Below are 8,946 nucleotides of genomic sequence, written 5' to 3'. Positions count from 1 at the left end.
AGAAGATTTGCATTATGAGAAAATATCAGTAATCAAATGCAATAAAACATTCACTTCTTCAGTGATTAAAAATTATTGTTTGGGGCCTTCTCTGGTGGTTCAGTGGCTAAGACTATGTTCCCAGTGCAGGGGGCACAGCTTCAGTCCTTGCTCAAGGAACTGAAATCCCACATGCCACACTATGCAGCTAAAAAGAAAAGCCTTATTTGTTTTAAACTCATTCTTACTTGTTGTTTGAGTTTTTGTGGTCCTTAAATTCCTTTGGCAATCCTATGCTTGTACGAGTCTGCAGGTACTCAGCTGAGTAATTAAAGACAGAGAACTTTTTCTTAAATAAGAAAGAATAAAAATCTACCTGATACTAGTACGAACTACAGTATGAAGTAAAATAGTGAGGCAGTGGTTTCCTGAGTAATTAGAAGGTTGACCATCAAGTAAGATATTAAACTGTAAAATGGCTAGTCAGAATTATAGTCAGCTAATTAACTAGATAACCCTTGTAAAGACAGTCAGGTGAAATTGAATTAGAATGGCAATTTTTTTTTGCTTTAGAGTATCTTGGAATTTTAGGAAAAAAAATTGGGTGACATATAAAAGTGAAAGTCAACATATTAAAAACATTCTGATGTGGGAATATGAAGCCATTCAATGAGTCGTAATAATCACTGTTTGTTCTTATATGAACTGTTGCTCCATTTGATCTTCATAGCTATCCTGTTGGTAGATGGGTGAGGAAGTGATACTTTTTGGTCTCCCCTGTGTGGCTATAGTAACTGAGACTCTGGATGGTGCAGCGACTGCCTCCCTTGGGTGCCCAGAGGCACCCATGCACAAACCCAGGCAGATCTGCCCCACGTTCCTTTGTCTGACCACCAGACCTGTGTGCCACTTAAATAATTTGAGATCTTTCCTTCAGATCACTACTGTGATCACTTGAGAGGCAGAGGGTGTTGGGCAGAGTGAAGGCAAAGGAAAGAAGGGTTGAAGGATAAATGAGGCAAGACAGTGGAGGAGGGGAAACAGGCTGGTGGATTGGGCGTGGGCTCACAGGTTACAGGGGGAGGGTCCTGATGGTCATATCTCCCGAATATTGGGATGTGTTTTGTATGTGTATCTAATCCTTTAGAAGTGGTGCTTGTTTTTGTTGTTGGTGGTGAATTATTTACTGGGAAATTGCCTGTATACTTTGTTTCTGTTCCTTGAAAGGGATTAACCTGTCATTGGGTCCTTCCTTTCCTCTTTACTTCATTTCTTTATTCATGTGTGTTTATTTCCCTGTAGAATAAAGTTTAAGTGACCCGAGTTTTAGAAATACACTGTGGAACTTTGTATATAGTCAATGTTCCCTCTTTGCCATTCTTTATTATTGCATTTAAGAGATTCTTCAGTGATCAAAGAACATACACATATCCCATTTATTCCAGGGATAGGAAAGATTTAACTTCAATCCACTCTCAACAATCAGCTGGTTTGACAGTTATAAAGTAAAATCTCCAATGGAAATATCAATGCAATCTTCCCTGGTCCCAAATGAGAAAAATCAGAACACTTGGGTTTTTGTATGGTTGACCTTTTAGGTTTTAACAGTAACCTGCAGTAGGGTTTTTGTTAAAGTTTTATTTTTTTCTGCCTTGAAAGTCAAGTGATGTCACCTCTGCTCCTGTTAACTGAAATTAAATAACTCTTCCTATTAATTCTGAAATAAAATTTTGAGACTGAATAATTATACAAAAATAGTCCCATTCTGTTTGTATAATTTGAATTAGCTCAGTATTCATTCAGTTAGGACTTGAAAGACTAATAGAGACTTGAAAGACTAACCTCTCCTGGTGGGATTCCTTAGATCTAAGCATCACTATTGGGTTAGCACTGTGGTTCTACCAGTTCCAAATCCTGAGCTGACTACTTTCCCACAGGTAACATTCTTTTTCATGTGGTATGTAAAAGGATCTTGTATACCTGTTTTATTCACCTTGTGGGGCCGGGGGGAGGGGGGGAACACCACCTTGTGGAGAAGATAATAGCCTAATGCTAAATAATTAGATTCTGGAACATAGTGATTTATGACTGTGGTGAGCTGAAAGAGCTTAGGTTGAGTTCCAGGTCTTCTACTTGTAGTTGTGTGAACAAGTTATCAGTCCCTAGTGGGCCCTCAATTTCTTAATCTCCAATAAGTGGGATGGGACAAAAATTTTCACTAAGGAATCTTTTGTTTTTCTCAGAAGTAATCTTATAGAGAATTCCCAAACATAAATGAGACCAATGAAAGCTGTCTTGCTTGCTTTGGGGTGGTGGGAGCAGAAGCCTCAACCTTCAGCCTGCAGGATTTCTCCACATATTGTCATTGTGAATGTTCTGGACTTTGAAGGACACTTACAGTTGTAAATGTATGGATGTCTGTCTTCAGTTCAGTCGCTCAGTCGTGTCCGACTCTTTGCGACCCCATGGACTGCAGCACGCCAGGTCTCCCTGTCCATCGCCAACTCCCAGAGCTCACTCAAACTCATGTCCATTGAGTTGGTGATGCCATCCAACCATCTCATCCTATGTGGTCTCCTTCTCCTTCTGCCTTCAATCTTTCCCATCATCAGGGTCTTTTCAAATGAGTTAGTTCTTCACATCAGGTGGCCAGAGTATTGGAGTTTCAGCTTCAGCATCAGTCCTTCCAGGACTGACTTTCTTTAGGATGGACTGGTTGGATCTCCTTGCAGTCCAAGGGACTCTCAAGAGTCTTTTCCGACACCACAGTTCAAAAGCAGCAATTCTTCGGTGCTCAGCTTTCTTTATAGTCCAACTCTCACATCCATACATGACTACTGGAAAAACCATAGCTTTGACTAGACAGACCTTTGTTGACAAAGTAATGTCTCTGCTTTTTAATATGCTGTCTATGTTTGTCATAACTTTTCTTCCAAGGAGTAAGCATCTTTTTATTTCATGGCTGCAGTCATGTGATTTTGGAGCCCAATAAAATAGAGTCTGTTACTGTTCCTACTGTTTCCCTATCTATTTGCCATGAAGTGATGGGACCAGATGCCATGATCTTAGTTATCTTGCAGGAAGGATATTCTTAGTTCATTTTTATAGGGGAATCTCTGCTTGCTCACAAACTTCAAGTTAATACTAACCACCCCCAATTATCTTCAGTCAGGGATTTAATACATGCAGTCTGGTGTTTGGTCCTTCTGATCCTGTCACTTTCATTAAAGTGAAGGGAGGAATGCGTGCTAAGTCTGACTCTTTGAGACCCTGTGGACCGTAGCTGGCCAGGCTCTTCTGTCCAAAGGTTTCTCCAGGCAAGAGTACTGGAGTGGGTTGCCATGCCCTCCTCTAGGAGATATTCCCCACCTTGGGATTGAACTCCCCTCTCTTACATCTCCTGCATTGGCAGGTGGGTTCTTTCCCACTCACACCACCTGGGTAACACCAGGAATAACAGCCAGTAATTTTTATAGTTTTAAAAGTCACCATAGCATAACCTCATGTAGAAGGTAGATGTCTCTGACAACATTATGTCTAATGTAGTAATCATATTTACTTCTATACTTGATATTTTGGTAGTTCATGTAAGGAAGGTATTGCTTACACATTTGCTTATTGAACTTGAACTACCTGTCCTTACTCAGGCTGAATTGGGAGAAGGCAATGGCAACCCACTCCAGTACTCTTGCCTGGAAAATCCCATGGCCGGAGGAGCCTGGTAGGCTGTGGTCCATGGGGTCACTAAGAGTTGGACACAACTAAGCATCTTCACTTTCAGTTTTCACTTTCATGCACTGGAGAAGAAAATGGCAACCCACTCCAGTGTTTTTGCCTGGAGAATCCTAGGGATGGAGGAGTCTGGTGGGCTGCCGTCTCTGGGGTCGCACAGAGTTGGACACGACTGAAACGACTTAGCAGCAGCAGCAGAAGGCTTAATCACAGGCCAACTTCAGGAAAAAGAAGATTTAAGGCTTTTCCCCTTTCATATACACATGCTTATTATCTACCCAAATAAAGCAAGGCAGTCTAAAAGAAAGAGTAGCTTTTCCAAAACTAACCTTTGCCTGAGACTGTGTGGGGGCAAACCTTTTATTTCTTAGAAGACAAAAAGATATAATAAAATGTTTAACATTCAGGCAAGTTGAGGAGTTGCACAATATTGTAAGTTTAAAAAAGATTGCTTGTATTTCCTTGGAACTTTGTAAATTTTCAGAGCATTTGTCACTTAAGTATAGTGTATGTTAAAAATCAATGTGGCTAGGCAAAAGAAGTCAGACTGCTGTTTAGTTGCTAAGTCGTGTCCAACTCCTTTGAGACCACATATACTGTAGCCCACCAGGCTCCTCTGTCCAAGGAATTTTCCAGGCAAGAATACTGGAGTGTGTTGTCATTTCCTACTCCAGGGATTGAACCCCAGTCTCTTGCATCTCCTGCATTGCAGGCAGATTCTTTACCACTGAGCCACCTGGGAAGCCCCTATTACTGAGTAAACTTTCAGCACCATATGCTCTGTATCTGTTTCTTGAATTTATGTGTTGACAATGCATGAAATAAAATATTTCAGATCCTTCAGAAAAACTTTACAGCCTAACCTCAGAAGAGTTACCAGCCTTCAACAACCATTTGCTGAATATAAGTCAGACTACCCTAGATTTCCTTAAGACCTCATGTGCGAGGGGTCTCTGTGGATTTGAGGAACAGAGGTAGGTTAAATATGGTGCTTATATGTACAAAGAGTGCATCGTAAAATTTTTGACAACCCCCAACTAGTTACCTTTACTACATAAATAAAGATTGTCCTCATGTGTGTACTTATATGGCTATTCTTTATAAAATGTTTAAGTGCTTTGCTAACCTAATATCAGGATTTAGTGAAAGGCTTATGAAGTTGTTGCTTTAATGTGAAGAGATAATTCTCTGCTGCACAATGTGTGTCAGGAAAATGAAAAGACATTTGGAATTTAATAATCCTTCACTATTTCTTCTTATATTGAAAAACAGTTGCTTTACTTGCCTTCATTAACTTACTGAATTTCAATATTTTGCATTCATAGACTCTTACTCAATGTGAGTAAAGTTTTTAGAATAGAATATTGAGAAGTCTCCTTCTTGAAATCAAGTCTAGATTGTTAATGATATCATTTTAATCTATATGACTTCATTCTTCCCTTACACAGGATAAGAGCATTTAGAGATGGTGATCAGTTTATAAGGAACATTGGTAAAACTAATAAATCTTCAGAAAAGTAGTCTATCATGTCAAGGTGTTATGGTCATACTAGAATTCCCTGAAAAAGGAAGAGTGGTTCTTCTAAACAGACTGAGAAAAAAGTAAAATAAAATCCCCTTGAATTGTAAATTCTTTTGACTTGCTGAAGTCTAATATTGTAGTAAAAAGAAATCAAGAGTTCATATTCTGTCTTTCTAAAGGAGAAAATCATCTATCTGTGGTCCAAGGATTTTTCCATTTCTAACACCACTTACATTTCTTTTTTTAAAGAGATCAGTATAAAGTTGCTATTTTTTTCCCTAAAAATAAACCAAAGTTACCAAACCAACTTCATAAAAAGAAGGACATTTAGGACTAAATATAAGGGGATTATATTAATAGAATAAAGCACAGTTATTTAAAATTAAAAATTTCCTGAAAAAGTTATTACCTTGTCCTTCTTTTCTCTATTTAGACCAGTGAAAGGTTTTTTTTTTTTTGCTTTTGTTTTTAATCACATTTAAGATCTGAACTGGACCACAGATAAGAGCTTACAAAATGCTGGTTTAACCTGTTTGGGGCATAAAATCCAAAGACGAGTTCTATCCATCACAGGGTGAAATATTTTATATTATTTAATAGTGTACATGGGCTGAAATTTTTAATAACTTGGACCAAAATATCTGAACTATGCGGACTCCTCTCTGTGCCCCCATGCTACTACTTACCCCTAGCCTCAGACAGCAACACACTAGAGTTTCCATGAGTTCCTTTTCACCATAAGATGCAACAAAGTAAAAGAACTACATAGTTGCTGTCATTAATTTTGGCTTTGGCATATCTAGACTGGCTATCCACATGGTCCTAAGTGATTTATCTGGCAGCTTATTCACTGGGATTCTGTTAAACAACCAGCGTAATGATACAGGTTCTTAACAAGAACCTGGAGGCTCTGCAAGTTTCTGAAGTATTCTTCTGAGGTATCATCAATGAAAGATGCAGCCAGAGACCATGAAATCTTCTCTCCTTGGTTCCACTGTGGCTTTATCTCTTGAGAGAGGGAGAATGATAAGAACGGAGGCTTGGTTTATTGGGCACATTGAGAATTATGGTCTTAGTCTGAAACAGCACCACCCCCCTGCCCAATGTCTGCCTGCCTCCAGTTACTTCAGTGTGTGTAGTATTGATCAGAAGATAAATGAAGAGTTGAAACCTGGTTCTGTATATTGTGTATTGACCTTTTAATGTATTTCCAGCTCTTCTGAAAAGGATACTGGAATCCAGTCTTTGCTGACAGTTTCTGAAAGCAGTACGGATGAGGAGGAAGAAGATTTTCTTGACAAGCAACATGTCATTACACTCCCGTGGTCAAAGAGTACCTAGTGATCATTCATTACTTTTTCCATTTTGTACCCAGAGTAAAGCAAACCTGAAAAAAGTTATCAAGTGATTACCTGTCCGGGTGATAGAGATTTTTGATTATTGTCTCTGATATTTCAAGGTTTACAGACTAATAAAAATTAGTTAAATTATAAGTTTAAGGGCTTTTTCTTCCAAATTGCAGATTATATTAGTAACATTCAATGAAATTTTTAAAATAAGTTGTAACTGTGTCTCTAAGAACTTATCAGAAGGTAGTACTGTTGCATGTAGGGGGACCCCTTCCAGGGCCCAAACTGGGCTCTTGTCTAACACTCAGAAATGAATTGTCCTAGGAGACACATGTGCTGACAAAGCAAGAGATTTTATTGGGAAAGGGCACCCGGGTGGAGAGCAGTAGGGTAAGGGAACCCAAGAGAACTGATCTGCCACGTGGCTTGCAGTCTCGGGTTTTATGGTGATGGAATTAGTTTCCGGGTGGTCTTTGACCAATCATTCTAATTCAGAGTCTTTCCTGGTGGCACACGCATTGCCCAGCCTAGATGGATGCTAACGAGAGGGATTCTGGAAAGTGGATGGACACGTGGTGTCTCCTTTCAACCTTTCCCGAACCCTTCCGGTTGGTGGTGGCTTATTAGTTCCGTATTCCTTTTCAGAATCTCCTGTCATAAAACAACTCATGCAAATAGTTACTATGGTGCCTGGTCAGGGTGGGCAGTTTCAATCTGTGTACTTCCCCTAACAGTACATGATTATCTTTTTAAAATTAATTTATTTTTATTGAAGTATAGTTGATGTACAGTATTATATAAGCTAGTACATGCTTCGGAGAAGGCGATGGCACCCCACTCCAGTACTCTTGCCTGGAAAATCCCATGGACGGAAGAACCTGGTAGGCTGCAGTCCATGGGGTTGCAAAGAGTGGGACACGACTGAGTGACTTCCCTTTCACTTTTCACTTTCATGCATTGGAGAAGGAAATGGCAACCCACTCCAGTGTTCTTGCCTGGAGAATCCTAGGGACGGGGGAGCCTGGTGGGCTGCTGTCTATGGGGTCACACAGAGTCGGACACGACTGAAGTGACTTAGCAGCAGTAGCAGTAACAGTACATGCTTATCTTTAAAATAATGTTTAATTGTTAAATTATGTTTTAAATAATTGTGTCACCAATGTACATTTGATGGCCTAGTTATACTTGGCAGTATCACTGAGACTGGAATCCATTTTTTACTTTGATTAGTTTTTTTCTTCTTGTTGGGGTTTTTGACATTTACAGGTGTTTTGGTAGCATCAAAAGTTGTTGCTAGAAGAGAAAAAGAGGACCTGAAATAAAATGAACATGATACTTGCCATTTTCTGTTATGGTAAAACAGTGGAAAGATCCCTTAATTATCTAATTTTGGGATGGCCAGTGTGATGGTTCATTTTATGTAGCAACTTGGCCAGGCTAAAGTACTCAGATATTGGTTACACTTTATTTTAGATCTTTCTATAAAGGTATTTTTCAGGTGAGATTAACATTTAAATCAACAGACTTTGAGTAAAGCAGATTACTCTCCATAGTAGACTGAGGTCCTCTAAGGAAGAGAGAATTCTGTCTTCAGACTACCTTCAGGTGAAGCTAAAACATCAGCCCTTCCCTGGTCCCAAGCCTGTAGATTTTGAATTTGCTAGCCATCACAACTGGTTCTGTTCCTATGGAGAAGTACAAACTGTGTTTCCCTGACTAGTACAAACACAGTCAGTATGGAGGATTGTTGTGGTAGGTTAAAAAAACACCCAAAACTACATTTCAAAGTGTTTTGCTAGTCCTGAGTGGTAGTGGACCCTGGGGTTGGTTTGTGTTCAAGGATTCACATAATTTTATAATGCAAGAGCTTCAAAAGGGACAGTAGATGAAAGGAGAATAGTTTTATGGATGTCACTTTGCAATGTCTTTAGACAATTTCTCCTTAAAGCATTTGTTGACTTACCAGAGAAACATCCCTACAGCTTGGCATAACCATTATGTCATCACCACAGCATAGACATATCTCAGGATTCAAACTCTTTTTAATCTGGATAGTATTCTAAGATTCTAAATTCTGAGATTCTGGGTAGACCCCATATGGACTGATGGTTGCTTAGTGTAAATCTATCTTTAATACTTTTTTCATGGCATCAATAAATTGTACTGGCATTCGCACACACCATCTACTTACAGGGTAGAAAAGGACGATACAGAGATCTAACAGCATTTCCATGTCTTTTAGCATACAAATGCCACTTATAAAAAGTGACTTACATAAGTGAACATGAAGTAACCAGGAAAGCCAATCATACTATCAGAATATAATTTTTCAAAAGAAATAACTTTAAGAATGTGAGTCCTCAG

General features: G+C 39.2%; 1 protein-coding gene across 1 annotated transcript in view; it reads left to right on the top strand.

Annotated features, from left to right (window-relative positions):
* Positions 1-6,691, top strand: part of LOC104989299 (zinc finger B-box domain-containing protein 1-like) — a gene marked incomplete at its 5' end in the record, with an annotated part of 69,325 nt that extends 62,634 nt beyond the window's left edge. The window contains 2 exons of the mRNA XM_010840929.1: positions 4,547-4,685; positions 6,448-6,691. Coding sequence (XP_010839231.1) covers positions 4,547-4,685; positions 6,448-6,574 — 266 coding nt within the window. The remainder of the gene's footprint in view (positions 1-4,546; positions 4,686-6,447) is intronic.
* Between the last annotated feature and the right edge of the window lie 2,255 nt (positions 6,692-8,946).

This window comes from Bison bison, unplaced genomic scaffold (genome assembly GCF_000754665.1).
Source record: "Bison bison bison isolate TAMUID 2011002044 unplaced genomic scaffold, Bison_UMD1.0 scf7180017864149, whole genome shotgun sequence".
Classification (NCBI taxonomy): domain Eukaryota; kingdom Metazoa; phylum Chordata; class Mammalia; order Artiodactyla; family Bovidae; genus Bison; species Bison bison.
This window is presented reverse-complemented; position numbering and strand designations above follow the sequence as displayed.